The 23,448-nt window shown below is 35.0% G+C and overlaps 1 protein-coding gene across 2 annotated transcripts in view; it reads right to left on the bottom strand.

Moving 5' to 3' along the window:
• SMARCAD1 (SWI/SNF-related, matrix-associated actin-dependent regulator of chromatin, subfamily a, containing DEAD/H box 1) overlaps positions 1–23,448 on the bottom strand; it is an 84,830-nt gene that overhangs the window by 32,995 nt on the left and 28,387 nt on the right. The window contains exons 5-9 of one of the 2 annotated variants that reach the window (XM_011968227.1): positions 21,283–21,349; positions 17,328–17,428; positions 8,579–8,680; positions 7,509–7,590; positions 5,350–5,741 (exon numbers count right to left, since the gene is read on the bottom strand). In XM_011968227.1, the coding sequence (XP_011823617.1) occupies positions 5,350–5,741; positions 7,509–7,590; positions 8,579–8,680; positions 17,328–17,428; positions 21,283–21,349 (744 nt within the window). Of the gene's footprint in view, positions 1–4,686; positions 5,065–5,349; positions 5,742–7,508; positions 7,591–8,578; positions 8,681–17,327; positions 17,429–21,282; positions 21,350–23,448 lie in introns of those variants that run through there. The other variant, XM_011968228.1, reaches the window with a different exon arrangement.

Below are 23,448 nucleotides of genomic sequence, written 5' to 3'. Positions count from 1 at the left end.
TAGCCAAACGTGGTGGTAGACGTCTGTAATCCCAACCACTCAGCAAGGTGAGGCAGGAGAATCGCTTGAACCTGGGAGGCGGAGATTGCAGTTAGCTGAGATCTCATCACTGCACTCTAGCCTGGGTGACAGAGCGAGACTGTCTGAAAAAAGAAAAAGAAAAAGGAAAAAAAATCTGACAGGAAATTTAGGCAACTGGAAAAGACTTTAGAGTTGACATAATGACAAGTATATAAGAAAATAAACAGAAAAACCAAGACAAATAATAACTAGAAAAAAAAATGAGAGAAAAAAAAACATGTAGTATACTACATGGTTCATCTATGAAAGGAATCTGCATAGTCTTAACAATGCAGACACTAAAAATGATCTTCAAAATCACCATGTTAACATATATTAATAGAACTGGGGAACAGAAAATGGGTATGTGAAGTGAGGTAGACAGTGAGAGTTAAATCCTATTGTCTATAACGTTAAGTTGGTAAATTATCTATCAACTTAACGTCATTTTAGACAAAATGACAAAAAGTGCATTATAATTATATTACATAAAGATATGGAGGTGATCAGAACAATCAGACAAAAAGTCATGAAAGAAGTTATCTGCACCGTGGGCAACAGGTTGGGGAAAAGGGTGGATACAGATTTTTTGGGGGAAGAGAACAAGCCTATAGAATTATTTGTTAATCTAAGTGTATGTGTAAATAATAAAAGTATAAACATTAACAGAAAGTAAAGAAATCCAATAGTTAGTATCTTCATTAATTTGGGGAGGGGGAAAGAGGGGCTCTCTCTTAAGGAAAGGTGTAAGAACACTGCTGCCACCATGTTACTGTTTTCGGAACACAAAAATCACTTAATCCTGCAAGTTACTTAACTTTCCCCCAAAATAGATTTAAGAAATACAAAGTACCCTATAAATGTGGGATCTAATAGTAAAACTGAAGTTACTGAAAAGCACAGAAAAGATGATTCTGCCAAATGTATACATAAATAGATGATGCTCAAAACATCTTAAATGGTGGGTATCTTTGGTAGAATTTGGGGTAAACTTTACTTTTTCATTTCCACAAATACTGTTTCAATTTTAGGTAAAACAAATCGTTTTCAAAAAATGATAAATCTCTTTTCAGAAAGAAGAAAGTAAAAAAGCTAACTGCTACTTTCTAAATAATTACATGAAAAAAACTCATCAATATGGCCCTAATCATGATCTCTTCTTTAAAACCTCGAGTGACTATTCAAAGGACTTTTTTCTTTCAAAAACAGTCAGCATCTGAAGTATCCCTCTCTTGCCACAGTGTGTCACTCTTACTGCACAGATATTTTTGAATTTCCATGGGAAGGGAGAAACTGTTTAAAAGTAGATTTAAGTTTCAAATTATTAAATCCCCACTTACCAAAAGACAGCCCTGAGGACAGAGTCCTAAGCTTATTCATTATTATAAATACCTGGCAGCAACCTACAAAGTACTCAAAATGCACTTGTAGTTTTAATACAATTATCAAACTTATACAAATTAAAACAAAGCCTGAATATATAGTAATCTTACAAATAAATTCACTGGTGCCACCTTATCCAGAAAGAAGAAATACCTATTACCATGCATTAAGTGGCCAACTTAGGCCAAGTATTTTACAGAAATCACCAGTTAAAACAAAGCAAAGGGTCGGGTGTGGTGGCTCACGCCTGTAATCCCAGCACTTGGAGAGGCCACAACAGGTGGATCATCTGAGGTCAGCAGTTCCAGCCCAGCCCGGCCAACATGGTGAAACTTCATCTCTGCTACAAATACAAAAATCAGCCAGGCGTGGTGGCGGGCACCTGTAATCCCAGCTACTAGGGAGGCTGAGGCAGCAGAAACGCTTAAACCTGGGAGGTGGAAGTTGCAGTGAGCTGAGATCATGCCACTGCACTCCAGCCTGAGCGACAAGAGCGAAACTCTGTCTCAAAACAAAACAAAACAAAAACCAAAAAAGAAACTCGACAGTCTAGTAGATGAGAGTAACGCAATGAGGAGTATAGTGTCTGACATGAACTAAACCTGAGCTGCTTGGTTATTAGCCAAGGAAGACTGGATCTACACTGATCTAAATGTTAACAAATTAGATGCATATATAAAAGTTTTCAGGTTGAGTTACTGATGCATGTTGCATTGGTCAGCATAAAAACATTACTAATCTGATTAACATATAAAGATGCAACACAGTTAGATTTTTCACAGACATAATAATATTCCCTACCCTACTGTGTGCAAGGCTAGACAAAAATCCAGTAAATGGATGGTGAACTGATGCCATCAATTGTGTGAGATTTGGCAATAAAAAATCCAATTTTAACACAATAACAGTACAAGTTTTTAAACTTATGACATTTTTGGCTTGCTGTATTTCTGAAGCCTACTTGATTTAATGATGAGATTTTCTCACAATGGGCACCTACATTACTGTTGTCATGCAGAAAAATTGTAAGTAAAATGGAAAAAATCATGAAGAAAAATTTAAAAACAATATTTAAATTTTGACTCATAGAAAAAAATGATTATAAAGCTGCAAGCATAAATATCTTCTTAGGTAATATACTTTTTAAAAAAATCAAACTTTCCTCATGTAAAATGAGGGTGACTAGAATATCTGGAGTGTTTTAGTTTCAAAAAGCATTAATTATCTGACAAATAAGTCATAATAGTATAGAAAAGTAGTAACCTCTAGATTTAAAATTACTGTAATTAGATTACCAAAGTAGGTGATATTAATAAGTATATTATACTTACATTTTATATATCATATCTATTACACTTATATTACATTTATATGTCTACTACCTTGAAAACAACCCAATGATCTACAACGTTGTTTTAAAAGGCACAACATAATTTTCACATTCAAATTACTTTTATAAGACAATGAAATACTAATTACATTTAATCATTTAATAATCACCAATGGTAAAGAAACCTCACTTTTAACAAAAATTACTATTGTATATATATACTTTATTCATGGGCTCAAGTATGCATTTTTTAATGAAATATTTATGAATTTCACAGTCTGTAAATAGAAATTCTCCAATTCTTAAGACTAAATAAGATTACACAATGATTTCAAGAAAAGAGAAGACTAGTTGTTAGCAGGTTGTTCTTCATATATTTAATACCTTGTAATTTTCACTAAAATATGACTGAGCAATATGATTAAAACCTCAACGAATTCTCATAGAAATTTCTAAATATGGCAGCTACCAACACAAAACAATTTTTTTGGCTTTTGTTTCCTTTTGAAGTTGTTTAGAGGTACATTATCAAACCTCACTGATTAACAGGGAAGAAGCAAATTATATAGCTTTTAACTAAAATATTCATAATATTGACTTTTGTTTTGATAATTTTATTAAGATATTAAATCTGCTCTAGGGTAGGGTTTGGGCTAAAAAAGTACCCTATAAATAAGTCATATTTAAAATTCTAAAGATTTTTAAAGCAGAAGCTCAAAGTTCTAAGCAAATTAAAATTTAAAGCATATATATATTTACTTGCTAATTTACACTATTAATTTGAAAAAGCTCATTCACCTACTTTGCTAAGGATGGCAAACCACTGTACTCACTGAATTCAAGTAGAAAGTTTACTTTTCAGATACGTTTAGACTGTTACATAAAATATTTCACATTTGGACGGATGGTTAGAACAAACAATATAGTCCTTATGTTCAACTTTTAGAAAGGGGCAAGATGCTAGGAGGTTTAAGCAAGTAACGCATAATCTCCAAATTCATGTCAAGACTAATTTAAACTCTGCTGATTAATTAGTAGGGGAAATAAGATTTCTAAATGTTAAGTTGCGAATATTTTTTAAAAACATCTGGCACATATACCTCTGGTAAAATTGTATAATTTACTTTTACTATAAGATATGCGGGCAAGTAGTTACAGCAACTAAACAAAATAGTGCAGATAATTGCATATCTTATTAAATAAATTAGAATCCCAACAAGCCTGAGCAACCCAATTCTGCAACAACATAGGAGACCATTAAAGATTAAAAGGAAGAAGAAAAGGAAGAAAAGAAGAACAAGAAAGCCCTTCAGCAAATACTTTAACAAATAAATCACTCAGGCAAAGTCAAACAAGTTTTGAAAGGGCCTGCTTTGACAGATGTTCTCTGGAAAAGCAAAGGCTTCAGGCAAAACGAATGGTTTTATTATTATTTTTTAAAGCTACGGAATGTTACTAATGTTGTTTCTGTATTTCTCAAATATTTTAATTTTAAAAAATGCATTTACAACCATTGTTCAGGGACTCTCCCCTACCGCCACTTCGAGACACTTATCAAGGGATTTAACGCTCATTTAGATGTGTTACAAGTATAAAATTAATCACAAAAGCAACTTTGCTCCCTAATTTAGGGAATAAAACTTCCTAAAAAATTTTATAAAGCATCAAGAGTTGCTGCATCTTTTAAAGCTGTAAAAAATCATCCATATTGCTTTTACAACAGGCCTATATATAATTCCTGCCATAAAAGCCCACACAAGAGTTGAAGCAAAATTTAAGAGTTCTTATATTTATCTGTATGAATAAGATTTGATGACTATTGGTATTCATAAAACTCAAAATGCAGGTATTCTGGATAAAACCTGTTTACAGAAAGTCAAATTCCAGAAAATGATCATGCAAAGTGTACTTACCAGTGCTTATGCCTTCCCTTCACCTAACGCTTGAATTCTAGGCTTCCAGAAATTTTTCTATCTTTCCAATTAAAAACGCTGCAGCCTGCTACACTCCATAAAATGGCCGCGTTGTTTAACCAAGAAAAACATGTTAGAGATTGAGCTGTCACTTTTAGAAGAAAAAAAGAAAATAAACAATTGCTTCTTTTGTGGTGAAGCATAAAACACTTAGGCTGGCATTTTGAATCATGGAGCTCCCCTGGCCGTTGCTATTGCTCTTCAAGTAGTTGTAGTAAAATTTCTGCCACATTCTTGCTTTCTGCATGGTGTCTCAGCAGTAACAGATCAGAACAGGCTAGCAAACAACTCCTTCCTAAATGTAAGCTCTAATTTCTTCTTCTGCAGTGAAATGAACCAAGTTTCTATGCAAAAGAATGAGTGACAGTATTCCCAGCCAATCAGCTTGGGTTTTTTCAGGAAATTCACCCCTTAATTCATTCAAAATTAGGTCATATGACACTATTTGAAATACTATTGGCTTACCATGAAAGTAATGTTTGACTTTACACAGGATAAGGCCACCCATCTATGCTTCCCTGGGCTGAAGACAACTTGACTATAACCGGTACTGTGAATTAAATACACACACACATACAGGGGAAAAAAAGAATAAAGCCTTACCAGAGTCTCCCAACTATTAAAGGGCCGGAGCTCTGTTATCTTCTGAGCCTTCTTCTGAGAACACTGAGGAATCAAAGTAAGTTCACCAATTGAAGCATCTTGAAGGAAGTGAAGAATTTTACCTTTATAGCCATCCTCCATCACTTCTTCACCACTACTATAGTCCTCATCTAATGAACTACCGACATCAGAACCTGAATCATATTCAGAGTCTTCAACAACTCTCTTTGGATTAAATACATTTTTTTTACGTTTCTTGTTAAAGCCATTTTGTGCTTTCATTGAAAATTTCTGTTTTAGTTTTGTTTTAGTTGCATTTTTAGGGTAATTTTGACTTCTTGAAGAAACTTCTTTTCCATTTGGAACCTCACTTTGTGATGCATACTGCATATCTGCATACAAAAGACAAAACAGTAACTAAATTAGAAATACATAAATATAAAGAAAGATTTCAAATAAAAACTTAAAACATTTACCTATTCCTTTTGAATACAGAAGACTTCAACCACAATTTATTGTTAAATTTGATACACTTTAAAAATACTTAAGTAGAATTTGAAGTTAAACAATTAGTTTCAAAAGCAGGCGATAACTTGTTTTTTAAGTGAATTAAATATAAATTTCTCTTTTCTGACAAAGGTCCTGAGAACATAAATGGCAGCTGCATATATGTATCATGTCTCAGATATTCTTAGCAGCCCCACTCAACTATGCCAACACTGAATATAGCAGAACAACGCTTACACTACTATAAAGCTTACTAATAAAAAGTGTGTATGTTTCAACTATCCATAATTTTCCAATACTATCTTCAATATTCTAAGTTTCATCGTTACTTAAAAAATTATTCAAATAGTCTGGGCATGGTGGCTCACGCCTGTAATCCCAGCACTTTGGGAGGCTGAGGCGGGCAGATCACAAGGTCAGGAGTTCGAGACCAGCCTGACCAACATGGTGAAACCCCGTCTCTACTAAAAATATAAAAATTAGCCAGGCATGGTGTTGCTTGCCTGTAATCCCAGCTACTCAGGAGGCTGAGGCAGGAGAATCACATGCATCCGGGAGGTGGAGGTTGCAGTGAGCCGAGACTGTGTCATTACACTCCAGCCTGGGTGACAGAATGAGACTCCGTCTCAAAAAAAAAAAAAAAAAATGCAAATATGGTATTACCAAAAAGTCCCACTACTTTATCACTATCAGTTTACAGAATTCTAAGATGCCTGTGAATGAAGGTACACCATTATTTTATGTACCAGTGAGAAAACATGTACCAATCTATAACACAATACTTTATTCAGAAATTTTTACTTACTCAGCTATTAGACTTACAGATTATCATACCTTTTTTTTGTGTGCATTTATTAAAAAATAAGCAAAATAAATTGGCTAAAGTATTCCTCAAATCTTTTCACATTCATAACATGGCTCTTTTGACTCATTTTTCAAACTTAGATTTGGTGGCTTTCTTTTTGCCACAGAAAATCATTTTCTGTGCCATCAAGAGCATTGGCAGTACAGCCTTTCTTTTAAAACAATTTATTTAAAAAAAAAAAAAAATCCGAAACACCTAAAGCTACCATGCTGGGCTTTTAAAACTGGCTTTGCAATTATGAAGAGCTAGTCTACTTGATTCTTCCTTAGGTATGTTACTAAACATGTATGACTCAACTCTTCCTTACCACCTCTCCTCTATCATTTGGTTCCTAGAATTAAGAGTGCTCCAAAATGCATTCATGCGTACGATATCCTTAAGTTTTTGATGCTAGTGCTTTTGATATCTGTGCAAGTATAGGCTAAGACATCTATATTACAGTAATGACATGATACCACCAATCACAAGATCCATCCTGACAGTTGTTAAAAAGTTTCTTTTACACTAAATAAAACATGGCAGTTTAAAAGTAGTCTTAACTATCAAGAAAGACTGAACAAATAGAAAGATATTTATTGTTTTGTTTTACACTACGATAAAGAACAGGCAGGTCAAAACATTTAAAAACTGGTTGTTAAAGAATGTTTTTACATCATTACTTTCAACATCTTTTGCAATCCCATCCTCTGATTAATAGCTAATAGGTTTTCTTATATACCATTTTCTTATACACCAAAATATAGACTATAATGAGAAGTATGTATTTTCTATGACATAGAATAATTACCTTGGTCTTCTGCAAACACTTTTAGAGATTCTAAAGCTTCTGTGTACATCCATTCATGTTCCTTGAGTACTTCTCTTAGTTCCTAGAAATAAGTCATTTATCTTTTTGTTAAAAATCTCAAATTAGCAACTTGCAGAAAATGTCTACGCTCTTTTAAAAATAAGTTAATCACTTGAAAACAGAGAATTCATATCTGATTATTTTCCACTTGTTTCTACGTTCCTTTACAAATGCTTTCTGTGTAATTTCAACTCCACAAATAACACAACAGTCTTCAAAGGAAAGAAAACTTGACATTTTTATTGCATTTCTAACTCTCACTATGAAGTACTGTGTACACTAGAGGATCAAGAAGTGTTTGCTCAATTAAAATGAAATTTCAATATGCAGCTAGGCTTTTACAAACTGCCAACTTCAAAACATGTAGTTTCAACATAGGTAATGAACCAATATGGCAACAAGATTTTGCATTCAGCTCATCAGAATTTAGTAGATGTACTATCTGAGCATATATACTCAAATAAGTCAATGCAAGTGTTAATGTACTCTAAATGCTAAATAAATATGTGCTTCTATATATGATCATGGGATTAAACAGAGGGCCTTTTAGCAACAGCATGTGTGGCATGAGTCTTTAATGACTCTGAAAATATTCTTACTATCTGGGAAGTAGAAGAAAGCTTATGAAATATTAAGACACTGAAATGGAATACTTTTTAAATTCTTATAAGAAATTTCAAGAATGAGAACATGAAAAAAAACTAAGCAGTTACTTGATGGGGCAGGGTTACAGATGACTTTCTAGATGACTTACATGTTATAAATGAGTTCACAATTTTTATTACGGTTATTTTTTAATGACTTAGGGATACAGTATAGATACTATAGTAAACAAGGTAAACAACATAAATAAACAGCATGAAAATACTTTATAACATTGATAAAAGAAGAACATTTAATTAGAAGAATGCAAAACTCACCCTAAGCTTTTATGTGGTTGAACTCTAACACTATTTTATAATAAAAACACTTGGTGTACACTGATTAAATTTTCATACACGACTACTCACCTGTTTATCAAAATTGGGAAATTCCTTTTGCAATTTCAATACAATACTTTCCTGCTTTTCCCAATTACTGCTAGATTCTGCAGACTCATTTGATTCCTCTCCCTAATGGGGAGAAAAAAAAGAAAAAAATTTAAGAGAAATCAATAACAATGGTCTTAAGGCAATTATAATCGTATTTTGACTTGATCTGAAAATTATCACAATCAGAAGAATCCAAAATGTTTGTTTCTGTGAACATTAACAAATTTATGTCTTTAAGGATAAAAAATACTGCTAACTTAAGATCACTAAAAGACTCTATGACTCTGCATATCCAGTAACTCAAACTTCATTCTCAGTGCTTAAAATGAGATAAATCTGCTAAAAGCTAGAATGATCCTCAAATTAACTCAATATAATTCAAGTATACTGATGTCTTCTCCAAGACAATGGTAAATTTTAAAAGGATACAAAAATATCTCATCTATGTTCACTATTATATACCCACCTATAAATTTCAAATTCTGAGAAGAGTTTACTTTTAGTTCACTCTAGATTCACAGAATGGCTTAAATATTAACTACTCAGTCACAACATAAAACTGAAACAATGATAAAAGGAATTTAAGTGGAACTAAATAATGTATAAACCAAACAGATTAATATGAGAATTGTGGCTATAGTCTCACTTTTCCTTCTTCTCTGTCACTTAACTTCACTTGAAGAAAATGGTTAAAGTCCACATTTAAGCAAAAAGAAAAGACTCCTTGTGTTCATGCATACGAAAAATTCTAGTCAATCAAAAAGCATTTGTCTACTCTGCTTAGAACTGTACCATATGCTATACACACAAGATGGAGAAAAATATAGTCTTCTTCTTCAACCTCCTTTATTATCCAACAACTGAATTGCTATTTTTCTCTTTCAATACCTTAGATAGAAATAACTAAATTCTGATACCTCCTCTGCACAATGGAGTAAAATAAAATTTCATAAAACAGAGACCAGTAAAATGCTATGGATATTTGGACTAAAGAAGAAAACTGCATGTGTTTCATAATAGTAATTGGTCCACTTGGGTTCCAGTGCAGAGAATGTAGATAGGTTACAAGGATGAAGAATTAAACCAGAGCTAACATGGAATAAAGCCTAAGGTTAATCTTTTTTTCAGAAGCAACAGGATTTTGAGCAGAGGAATAATAAGACATATTGGTGAAACACATATGGAGAAAACATTTCAAAATCCTCAGAAATTCATACTGCCACCTTTATAGCCCAGGCACACTGAAATTCCAAGAACAGTATTTTAAAGCTCACAGATGAATAACCACCAGCTGAGGAGGGAACAGATGCAAGTATCTAACTCTAGACCACTGCTTTTTCACTACGTAAGTGTTTCCTAAACTTCAGTTGTTCATTTGTTAATATATCAAATGTGCATCAATGGACAAACAAATAAATTGTGGTAAACACATAAAATGGAATATTACTAAGTCATAAAAAAAGAATGAAGTACTGATACATACTACAACACGAATGAACATTGTAGTATATTTGAAAGCATTATGCTACGTAAGAGGCTAATAAAAAAAGAACAAAATCATGTCCTTCACAGCAACATGGATGTAGCTGGAAACCATTATCCTAAGTCAGCTAAGGTGAAATCAGAAAATCAAATACCACATTTCTCACTTATAAATGGGAGCTAAACATTGGGTACACATGTTCATAAAAATGAGAACAACAGACACTGGGGAACACAAGAACACGGAGGGAGGATGTGGGGGAAGGGTTAAGGAAAACTACCTACTGAGTACTCTGCTTACTATCTGGGTGACAGATTCATTCACACTTCAAACTTCAGCATCACGCAATATACCTCCGTAACAAACTTGCATATATACCCCAATTTCATACATAAAAGTATGAAAACATAAAACATAAAAACAAAACACATTTTTCTGAAATTAAAAAATAAGAGGCTAGACATAAAAGGTTACATATTATATAATTCCACCTATGTGAAATGTTCTGAATAGGTAAATCCAGAGACTGAAGACAGATTGGTGATTGCCAGGGGTTAGGGGGAGGAGGGAATGGGGAGAAACTGCTTAATGGGTATAGCATACTATTATGTGGTGATGACAGCGTTTGGAACTAGACAGGAATGATGGTATACAACATTGTAAATGTACTAAATAACATTAAATAGTTCACTCTAAAATGGTTAATTTAATGCTACATGAATTTCACCTCGATAAAATTATTTGGAAAAGAGTAAACAGCTCTTGGGAATCAAATATATGATAGCACAGTATTTAGTAGATGGCGTGCCCATCATGTGCTGTTTGCTCTTGGATCCCATACTTCTGCCAGCTCTAATTCCTGGTGACTGAATATACTCATGTGGTACAGGAGGTTACAGAGACGCTTTACAAAAGCTAGTTGATAAAGTTTGGGCCCCTATCTGTCTCAGCGGGCCCAAGGGATATGATTCAACTCAGTGCTTATTTTTCCATCTTCAGAATCATAGTTGGAACAGACATATTTGGCACTGGCAGAAATCCCCTATTATATTAGTTCCCTGACCCATGAGGTATGGGCCACTATTACAGGAAACACCAAATCCAAGTCCCTAGAATTGTCCCTCTCAATCAAAACAACAATAATAAACAAGTACTACAGCCCGAAAGGAACTGCAGATATTGACATTACCATCTCATCCCAATGTAAGATGCCTCCTTGACCTATACAAAAAGTAGATGAGTCTTGGGAGAATTATTTAAGAGTATCATAAACAATCAAACTCCACCTGCAGCTGCTTTACAGGATGTGGTATTTTTGCTGGAGCAAATCAATATGGCTATGCAGTTATCAATCAAGCACTTGCTTTTTCCCCTTTCCCAATTAGATCAAACGGAAGCAATTTGTTTTTATCTTGGCAGGTTGAATGATACACCTTCAGTCTTCAGAGTTACAGTAACTTTCCTGGCTCTCTCAAATAATACAGTACTCACGGACTTCGATGGTTTTGCAGAGTCCAGAGAGTGTCACTTGATCCACTATACTGAAGACATCATGTTGACTGGACTTGATAAACAGGTAGTGGGTATTTTCAATGGTACTGGTCAGATACGTACATGCCACGTATCAGGGTGAAGGAATGGCCATCCTCACTCTGAGGCCCATCACTTTTATGGGAGTGTAGTCTGGAGCATGTTGCAAACTCCACTCTTAAGAAAAGAAAGGCTGCACCTATCTGCCTCTTTAGACTGTTTGGACATTGGGAGCTCCCTGCACACTGGAGGCAAGATATACTTCATTCGGGTGTGTACTGCTTGATTGATTTTATAAAATACCTCTTAAGATTGTCAGTTATGGCTGGGCATGGTGGCTCACGCCTGTAATCCCAGCACTTTGGGAGGCCGAGGCGGGTGGATCACGAAGTCAGGAGTTTGAGACCAGTCTGGCCAACATAGTGAAACACTGTTTCTACTAAAAATACAAAAAATTAGCCAGGCATGGTGGCAGGCACCTGTAATCCCAGCTACTCGGGAGGCTGAGGTGGGAGAATTGCTTGAACCCAGGAGGCAGAGGTTGCAGTGAGCCAAGATTATGCCATTGCACTCCAGCCTGGGCAACAGTGGGAGATTCTATCTCAAAAAAAAAAAAAAAAAGATTGTCAGTTATGAATGGGGCCTGGGTTAAGAGAGGGCTCTGTACCAGGTCCAGAGTGCAATACAAGGTACTCTGCCATTTGGGTTTCATGACACCAGCAGATGCAATGATTATCCAAGAATCTGTCGCAGGTAAGGATATCATATGAAGTCTCTGGCAAGCCCCAATGGGAAAATCATTGCAGAGAGTTTTAAACAAAGATCATCATGTCCTCTTCTATTGACCACAGTCACTTTTGCTGTGACACATGCATTTCCAAAAATTACTACACTATGTAAAATTGTTAAAGTAAAAATTATAGCCGTTAGGAGAAAAACTGTTAGAGATACAATGTTAAAAACTTCATCAGTGACACATAAAAAGAGAAGGAAATCTAATAAAAATGATACCACAATTTTACACACACTAAATAGTTAACACATAAATACTACAATAAATATGAGCTGAAGTTTGCTTGTGGACATTGGGAGGGTTACAGCTTATGAGTTATTGTGAAGTGGTAGAAGATGGGTTATCTGAAAATGAATGGAAATGTGTAACACCAGATACAGAAAGTTGTAGCTCACTGTCCTTGTGTTATGTCCGCTGTACTAATTTAAAATATAAAGAATAAATAAAATTTCTGTGGTGTTGCCAGCCTCCTCCTTTTACACTAAAGCTGCCTGTATGGTTCCAAATTCGTCTGGATGCCATACAAGACTATTCTAATATCTTCAGCAGTAAAGCCACTATCTTCAAGGCAGTCCGACTTTTTTCACAGCATTTAAAACAACTGATCACTTGTATTATGTCACGGCGTACAGACTTCTGACTTTCATCATCACTGTCATCATCATCTTCTGCATTCATACAGCCATCAGCGGCAAGTTGCTGAAAGTTTTCTGCGGTTAGATCATCAGGATAGGACCCCACAAACTTCTCAACATCCTCATTTTTGACTGCTCCAAGTCCAAACTGCTTTCTTAGATCAATATAGCTTGTTTTAAACTTTTAAAATTTCTCTGAAGGATCAAATTCTTCAAAATAAAGAATCAAGTCAAAGGCAATTTTCTGCCACACATAACACAAACACTCTTGGTATATTACTCCAGGCTTCAACAATGACACTGCAATGTTAAACCTCTTCCAACATTCTATAACCACTTCTGCATCCCTGCCTTAGATAACATCAATTAATATCTTAAATGTTCACTTTAAAATAGTAAGCTATAAACACTGCTATCACACCTTTAAAAAGGGGCTATTATCAGAGAGGCAGTTTTTGGAGGCAAAAGGAAGAATGTGACATAGGTTGAAATCTGCTTTTGGAGAGAGAGAGCTTGATACACTGTAAGAATTTTTAAAGTGTGTGTTTTTTGTTTTTTTTTTTAAAGTTTTGGGGCATTCATCCTCTTTAACAGAGAACTAAGTAAAAATATAAATGCAAATGTGGGCAGTCATCCATACATTTTGCTATACCTGACATGAACCTCAAAGGCTGACTTTAACAATTTCTTTTAAAAGGCTCACAGTTTGGTAAGTGGTATTATTGGCTTCAGCTTCAGCTTCAAATCTCCATTTGGCACTGGTGCCGAATATCAGTTATGTCACCTTTAGGAGCCTTAAATCTCAGAGCATGTTTTCTGTCTTTCATATTTGGGTTATTCGAGGCATGCGTTCTTAACAGGTATTTGTTTAATCAAAATCAAGAATTTAACACCATGCACAGCTGCCTTCTTCAATTTACTTCTGTATCATTGCTGAAAAACTCTTTTGCAGCTTTCATATCTACACTAATGGTTATGTCCGACAGCCAAAGGCTTAGGAAACTATAGCATTGTTTGAAATCATTAAAGCAACCACTACTAGCACTAAAAGGAGCCACTTATGCAGGGTACAGCGACTTCTATTTTAGGTCTATGTATATAATTACAAAGATCTATACGGGAAAGGTTGTCCCTTAGTTTATCACCCTTTGGTCTTGAATCCAAGTATTTGACAATCTTTCCTTTTCTTCTGTTTCTTTAGGCCTTGCTCTTACTGACTTTCCAGCACTTGAACCTGGTCCAGCCATACATACACTTTAATTTTTGTGGCATTATCTTTGATGGTCCATAATGTGGATTCCTTTATATCTCTTGCTTGGGATCTATCATATGTTCTTATTTCTTTCCAAATGTTCTCTTGTTTCGAGCTTCTCCTTAATACTCAAAACATTCCCTCTGCATGCACTGTGTGGCATTTTTGAAGCAGAATGCAGAGATAGGATTGGGATGTTGAATGAGTACTTTTTTCAAATAGAAAAGATCACAAATGTCAAAGAACAGCACATCACCACCTAACAGGATAATATACATGGTAAAAAGAGGCAGCCAGTGGATACTGGAAACGTGTGTGTTTTATGCTTTCCTATGTAGCTTGGTTCAGCTGGACGCAATTTTCTATAATCACCTACTATTTCTCATGGGCAAAACTGCACATAAATACACGCAAATTTTGGATTATACTCAAATCGTTCTCTAATGTATTAACACTGGAATAAATTCACATTTTAAAAACAAAAATGACTGATGTATTCTTGTGAAATAGCTATTGACTTGATAATAAATCCTGACAAAAGCAGAACAGTTGACCACAGAACATCAAATGACCATAAGACTTGAGTTGTTATGTGATCTGGGTATCTGATTTACCTAGCCTAAACCTTAGCATTGGCAGCAGCAACCCATCAAGTAGAATGGTATACTTGAGACTGGACTTGAGTAGGTTCAAGAGACATAAATAAATTGCATGTGCAGGTGTCTCAGACTCTCACGGTACCTGCTTCTGCATCACTGCTGCCCCTTCTTCAACCAATACCTGAGGCATTATGAAAAATTCTTTATGACCTGATAGGTTGGGCACAATGGCTCCCGCCTATAATCCCAGTACTTTGGGAGGCCAAGGCATGTGGATCACTTGAGGTCAGGAGTTTGAGATCAGCCTGGCTAACATGGTGAAACCCTGTCTCTACTAAAAACACAAAAATTAACTACGCGTGGTAGACGCCTGTAATCCCAGCTACGTGGGAGGCTGAGGCAGGAGAATCACTTGAACCCAGGAGGCAGAGGTTTCAGTGAGCCAAGATCATGCCTGGGTGACAGGGTGGGACTATGTCTCGGAAAAAAAAGAGAAAATTCTTTATGACCTGATAAAGAGGGGAGAAATCTTTAAACTTCATGTGTTTGTCATGAGACAGGTCTCACCGTGTCACCCAGGCTGGAGTGCAGTGGCATAATTGTGGCTCACTGAAGCCTCAACCTTCTGGGCTCAAGTAATCCTTCCTCCTCAGCCTCCGAGTAGCTGAGATTACAGCTGCCTGTAAACATGCCCAGCTAATTAAAATTTTTTCTTTTTTTTTTGCAGAGACGGGAGTCCCACTATATTGCTCAGGCTGGTCTTGAACTCTTGGGCTCAAACAATCCTTCTGCCTTGGCCTCCCAAGGTGCTGGGATTATAGGCATAAGCCACTGCACCCAGCCTGAATTGGCTTGACTTTACAAAAGATTTGCATAATTTTAGAACCAGCCAAATGAACAACTGCTATAATATAAACCCAACTCAGAGAGTAGCCCTGTGTACAACTTTGGGCAGTACATCTTGTTGCCCATTTTGTGTACCAAGAGACAGCCAGGGGTAGAGATCAGCAATATATCATGGACAGAGGCTAACGAGAAGAACAAGACTGAAAAACTGATAACCAGGAAGTCTGGGGAACAGGCACATTGTTGAACATCTCAGAATATAAGTTATTCTGAGAATACAGCCAGGTATGGTGGATCACGCCTGTAATCTCAGTGCTTTGGGAGGCCTAGGTGGGTGGATCACTTGAAGTCAGACCAGCCTGGCCAACATGGTGAAACCCTGTGTCTAAAAAAAAAAAAAAATAGCTGGGCATGGTGCTGCATGCCTGTAATCCCAGCTACTCGGGAGGCTGAGGCACGAGAATTGCTTGAACCCAGGAGGTAGAGGTTGCAGTGAGTCAAGATCACACCACTGTACTCCAGCCTGGGCCAGAGTGAGATTCTGTCTCAAAAACAAAACAAAAAAAGAAGGTATCCTGAGAATAGAATACAAGGATAATGGTGTTCATGTGAATGTTCAGCCAAGGATGCACATGTGGCAGAGAAAATTTTTAAAGATCAGGTATATAAGATCACCCATTTTGTGGACACCAGTTAAGTCCACAGCCACTTGAATGCCTGCTCAATAGGGCAATTTACAAATGGCCATGGCAACTGGGTTTGAGTCTGTGCATGCAAGTCAACAAGGTAAGACTTTCTACACCAAGATTAATCTGGCTACTGCTACCGTCAGTGCTCAACCTGCAAGGAACAGAGGCCAACAATGAGTCCCCATTATAGCACCATTCCTTGGGAGATTCAGTCAATTGTCTGGTGGCAGGATGATTAGACCTTCATAATTCATCATGAAAGACACAGTAACAGATAACCTACTCTAAGTATGAATTTGCCTTCCCTATCTACCTGCTTCTGGAAACACCACTATTATGGGTTAATTGTGTCCCCTCCAAATTCGTATGTTGAAGCCCTGCTGCCCAGTACCTCAGAATGTGACCTTATTGGAGACAGGGTCATTAGTGAGATATTCAAGTTAAAATGAGGTCATTAGAGCGGGACCTAATCTGACTGTTGTCCTTATAAAAAGGGGAAATTTGGAGATTAACACACACACAGTTCAGAGAACCCAATGTAATGAAGAGGGCAGGGATAAGCAATTAATACTGGATAAATTTAAAAGAAAGCAAAAACAGTCACAAATTACATAGAAGCATAAATTATCTGGCTTAGTTGTGAAAGAAAAGAATGATTCATTTAGACAAATTTTCAGGTCTGATAGCCACAGACACAAAATAGTCTGTGCTTAAACAGGCTTCATACTGGATAAATTAAAAAGCAAAAACAGTCACAAATTAAATGTAGACATAAATTCCCTTAGTTGTGAAAGAAAGGAATTCATTTAGGTGGATTTTCAGGTCTAATAATATCCACAAACTCAACGTATTCTAAAGTTAAGCAGCCAATTTTGATACTGTAATTCAAATGTAAACTTACATGATCCAGTCTTGTCTTTTTTATAGATTGATCATCATTAAATTCATCTTCCTCATATGGCTCTGAAGAAGAAGATAATTTTCTTTTCCTGGGCCCACCACCTTTTAAAGCAGAGCAGCACACTCAAACTTTGCACAGAAACAGCAAAAAAATCAATTTAATGTAAAACAAAGGCAAAAATGTATTATAATGAATTACTAGACAGTTCTCTTGATATCAGGCCCAGTGTATGTTGTTCCACATATGACTGAATTGAAAAAAAAAAAGTCAACATTCTTTGCAGTCTTTCAGAAGTAGAAATCACTGTAATACTATATTCATAAACCATCACAGTATTTAATCTAAAAATACACATTTCTAAATTAGTGAGTAATTCTACAGAGCAACATTAGGAGGGAGGGTTTCTTCCCAGTGGCTGAATGTTGAGCAGTGAAATAAAGCTGACCCCCACCAAGTGTAAGTTATCTGAATACCATCACAGAAACCAGTAATTTCTGTGTCTACTATGTACCTGGCTTTGCGCAAGGTCTTTTATAAACTATTGTTTCATTTACTTTTCACAAACAAACCTACAAAGTAGGTAACATTTTTATTTCACAAATGAGGATAAAGATACAGAGAGCTTAAGCAACAAATGCTTTTAATGTAAAAACAAGAGAATATAACATAGGGTACAGCAGTAACAGGAAATCTGCATATTGTCATGACTGGAAGACAACAAACTTGAGCTACGTATGCTACTTATGTATGCTCGTATACATTTTGTATACTTTTACCTATTTCTTAAATACTTCTGCTTTCAGAGAACAAATTTGTCAGACATATTGCTGTGCTACTATGAAAGCACCTGCTAAAGACTACAAAGGTTTAAGATTTCAGCATTAATTATATCAGTGCCCTAACTATGAAGTTGAAATAAATACATACATGTCAGCTTAAAAATTTCATTAACATGGCTATTACAAAATAAAATGGAATGTTATTAACATTTTAAAGCACAGTATTCTTGTCAGTACAAATACTAACCACAATATTCTAAATGTAATATTTTAAGTCTGAAAAAAAAGCTTCAAATCAGATAATTTTGCCACATCACCTAGACATGCTGAATTCTTTCCTAAAAAGAACAGAACAGAAGCCAGGTGCAGAGCTCATGCTTGTAATCCCAGCACTTTGGGAGGCTGAGGTGGGCAGATCGCTGGGGCTCAGAAGTTCAAGATCAGCCTTGGCAATATGGTGAAACCCCACCTCTACTAAAACAACAAAAATTAGCTGAGCGTGGTGGTGCATGCCTGTAGTCCCAGCTACTTGGAAGGCTGAGGTGTGAGGATCACTTCAGCCTGGGAGGCAGAAGTTGTAGGGAGCTGAGACTGCACCACTGCACTCCAGCCTGGGTGACAGAGTGAGGTCCTGTCTCAAAATAAAAAATAAAAAAAGAACACAACACAACAGCTAGAGAGACTCCTGACAACATCAATAAATTCGTACTCTTACTTTGTGAAGTAGAGTAAAAACTTTGGATACACATTTTTTTGTTTCTGTAATTTCATATTCAAAAACAAAACTTCAAAAGAAACAGCACAAAAACATCCCTAGTGTTTAATATGCAGGCTGACAGCTGTCTATAAGACTGCAATTTGTGGTAAAAAAAAAAAAAAGTGAACTGTCACAATTTGCAGATCTGTTAAAGATCACTTACAGGTATTTGAAAAGGTCTTTTGTTGAAAACTGTTCTAAAATGGCAAGTATAGTTTCCGGTCTTAAAGACATAGTATATTGAAGATTAACCTTATCTTCAGGTTAGACAAAGCTGTCATTCTATATACTACCTCAAAGTACACTACATTAAAAATGAAGATGTCTGATGAGATTGTTCTGTCTGTTCCATCATGCAGCATGGAAGTTTAATTAAAAAACAAGAAAATCCTAAATTTTTGTTTCCTTGTAATTTGCCACTTAACTTTTTTTTTTAAATGAAATAATCTGAAGTACAATGGAAGAATAAGAAATAACTCAGCTGAAGCTAAATAAATTTAATGAAGATTGTAAACTCTATGAGGGCAGAGGTTGTATCCACTTCGATTCCTCATGTAGCCTCAGTACCTAAGCCACAGCCTGTGCTACCTACTAAAGAAGCATAATAAATATTTGTGAAACTAATGAACAAGTTGAATAAGATGAATTGCTCAAGAGAAAAAAGATTAGATGCTACTGTGGAATAAAGTAATTCCACAATCTGTTTTTAATGAAATGTTTATGGACTAATGAGATAATCTAAGAGCAAGAACGTATTGGGAAGCTGCAAAACTTTCCAAGCATTTTGCAGCTCAACAAATGTTCACTGAGCCTATAATTTTTCAGGTGTTTTTTTTTTTTTTTTGAGACAAGGTCTTGCTCTGTCACCCAGGCTGGAGTGCAGTGGCATAATCCTAGCTCAGACGCTTTTAAAATAAGTGCTAGGGACGCAGTAACGTAACATTCTCCTGTAACTTTTCTTTAATCATCAGATGACCCTTAAACAAATAGCTGCTAACACTTGGTATGTACTCACTATGTACCAGGCACCCTAATAAGAAGTATACATTGTTAGTTCTTCACAACAACCTCTGAGTTTGGCATTATATACTATTTTACTGCTAAGGAAACAAAGAAGAGTCAGCAACACTGCTGATGGTCACACAGCTATTAATAATAAATAGAAGACAAAAAAGAATCTTGATACTTTGCGTAGGTAGCACCCACAAAATACTGTCTCCTTGCTCAAACTGGAGGAAATTAAAGATTTAAAATATTTCATATGGATAAAATAAAATCTTATGTAGACGTCTACTCAAATACAATCCACTTAGTGGAAGAAAAATTAGGTAGATAATTATTGAAGAATGGATGGGTCCATGGGAACACATACTGTTTTCTATTTTTGTACATATTTTAAACTTAAAAAAAATTAAAAGTAGAAAGAATCCACTTAGAAAAAATGAGCATTCACAAACATACTGTCGATAAAAGCATAAACTGGCATAACCTTTAACAAAAGGACATGGAAATACACATTAAAATTTTAAATGTGTATACACTTTGCTTTAGCATCCTAATTTGAAATTTAGCCTACATAAATAACATAAATCTTTGTTCTATTTATGTATAAGGACGTTTACTTTAGTACTACAATAATGAAAACGTTAAGTGCTAATTAATAGGGAAACAGTTAATATACTAATCCTGTGGGCAGTCACAGAGGAATGTGAAGCTATCCATGACAAATTATTAAATGATTTTTTAAAAGATGCAAACCAATATATTTACATTTTGTAACCTAATGTATGTATGTTGTATGCCAGTGTACAGAGAAGCAGGAAAAAAGTTCAGAATGACATAAAAGGTGGTTACAATTTAAGGGTGGTTAATGAAGTGTGGGTTTGCTTTAACTATTTACTTTAAATACTTTTTTTAGTAGGGTCAGGTGATTTTTACTTTTTTTTTTTTGGTAAGTGCATGTTAAAAAAAAATTATTAAAAAATTGGACACGCTTCTATATTGCAAGCTCGTTCAAATACATTTATTTTTGTATCCCAAGCCCTGAAACATGAAAAAATATTTACTAAATGAAGAAATGCTGGTTACCAGCTATGACTTTCCCTAAGACATTATGTTCCTACTAAGATTTGTAAACCTATAATAAAACCACAATGCAACTAGAAATTATACTTTAAAAAGAAAGAAAATATATCCTGCCAAAACTTCACTGTTATGACATTTGGTAGAAAAGCAGTAAAATTATCAATGAGAAACTTCTTTCCTTTCTAGGGAAAAAATTTGAAACTATTAATACCTCACAGGTTCCTATAAGAATTCATAAAAGTGTTTGATAAACTGTGGAGCAATATTAATGAGAAGGTACTATTATTATGATGTAACAATAAATCGACAAGGCTTAAAATTAAGTCAGGCATACCTGCATCACCAAACATCAGCAAGGCAGCAGCAATTGCCCCATCCATAGTGCTTGTTGATTCAATCAACTAACAGAACGAGAAAAGATTAATGTTTTAAATCAGCACTTTAAGAATTGTTACTGAAATATTCAAAAACAAATATATTAAATATAAACATGTTAGGAAAGTATGTGTGTCACAGTTTAAGTTCATTAAGTCTTATGATAAATTTTCAGAAAATCTGTTTTATTTAAAAGGTCTGAACTTTAAGCGTATTTTACAATGTATCAGGTTGACTCATCCTTACTATAAAGGAAAAATTAAAATATAATCACATATATACAGTATATTCCAGGTGTTTTCTATTTTAATTACAAAGTTTTACACAAAATTTCCTACTTAACATGTAGGCACTCTGTGTGTGTGTGTGCATGCTCACATTTGTGTACATGTGTGTGTCAGATGGAGACAGAAAGGGGAAAGATGAGACTGACAGACATCTATTTATATTTTTTAAAATTTTTTAATTTCTAGGGGAAAAAGGACAATTCTACTCTTTAAAAAAATCTAATACTGCTCAAGATAAATGGGATAAGGGCTCTTAAATTTTACTCTATTTCCAAATTGTTTGAATTTTTGAAGAACATACGCATATATTACTTGCACGACATCATTCTAATACACTGTTCAGTAATTTTAGATTTCAGAAAAAACTAAAATCCTCTATTTTTCTCCTGTTATAGTTTCCCATATTTCAAATGAGTTACTTGTTTTAAAAAGATCTTACTTTTAAACAAGGTACTTTTTGTATTAAATCAAGTAGCCTCAAATCAAAGTGCTCTCTTCCACATTAATTTTTCCTAATCTTGGATGCTCAGATATATCCTATTGGCCCCTCTTCATTTTCAAAATAGCCAAAGCATATTCTTAGCAAGCCTAGAACTATTTCACAACCTCTTGAATTCTTTTATATGGATTTAAAATCTTTTGTTGAGTAACTTATAAACATTACCTTTAAATCTCTAGAACTGAAGGGGATCACTTGAAATACAGATTACCTCAAGAGAGTGCTCTGCTTTGGAGTGTGTGATATGCTAAATTTCACAATTTCAGATACTGATTGATGAAACATTCAGGGAAATTATGCATATCAATCTTATTTTTCCAATAAAATTACAAAATTAGAGAAAGATATTTTTACAAGAAAAAACAACTCTTTGAACTACATTAAAAATTGGCAATCAAGTGAAAGTATTTTTAAACTAAGATTTGGCCCTTTATGTTAAATATTTTAATACTCCATGTTTATTCTATTGGAGGCTCTTTCTTTATTACTGCTTTAAAATATGTTAGCCCTTGGGTCTACATTTGTTTCCATTAAAAAAAAAAAAAAAAAAGAATCACATTAGCAGACAAGTAACACTGCTGTCAGAGAAAATGCAGACTCAAGGTATCACTAAAGTTTCATTTAGCTAATAGTAAGATGGTTATCAAAATGGTTTGGAGGAAAAATCCAGTGGATTCATGTCAAAAATAACATAGAATAAAAATAATGTAATCTACACTTAAGAGTTCAAACTGGCAGGCACAGGACCACCTATGGTTCATAGACATGTTTTGTTTGGCTTGAACTGCATGTTTATTTTTATCTTTTTTTTAAATTAGTTAGTATTAAAAGGAACAAAGTACATGCTTCAACAGCGATGAATCTCTTCCACTAGGTGAAAGCAGCCAGTCACAAAATACCAGATATTTGGTCCCATTTATATGAAATATCAATAATAGGGGAAAAAAAAATAGATTGGTGGTTGCCTGGAGCTGGGAGAGAGACGAAAACTGGAGAGTGAGGAAACTGGAGAGTGACTGCTAATGGATACAAGGTTTCTTTTGGGTGTCATTGAAATGTACTAAGATTATGGTGACAGTTGCATTATTTCATAAATATAGTAAAAACCACTAAATTGTACATTTTAAATGGGTGATTTTAGGCATAGGAATATAGCTGTTAAAGTGGTGACCAACCCTCAACAAATATCCAGCCTTATGGCTTTATTTGAAAAATCTGAGCATCCAGTAAAAATGGGCTATCACTAATAGTTCACACGGCCATGTCCTGCTGGAGCCAGACAGCAGCTACCTTTTCTAAAAGAGTATGTACTCTATAGTTACCACTTAAAAGTTACGTG

This window comes from Mandrillus leucophaeus, unplaced genomic scaffold (genome assembly GCF_000951045.1).
Source record: "Mandrillus leucophaeus isolate KB7577 unplaced genomic scaffold, Mleu.le_1.0 Scaffold832, whole genome shotgun sequence".
NCBI lineage: Eukaryota > Metazoa > Chordata > Mammalia > Primates > Cercopithecidae > Mandrillus > Mandrillus leucophaeus.
The sequence above is the reverse complement of the archived record's forward strand: the minus strand, read 5'-3'. Positions and strand labels throughout refer to the sequence as shown.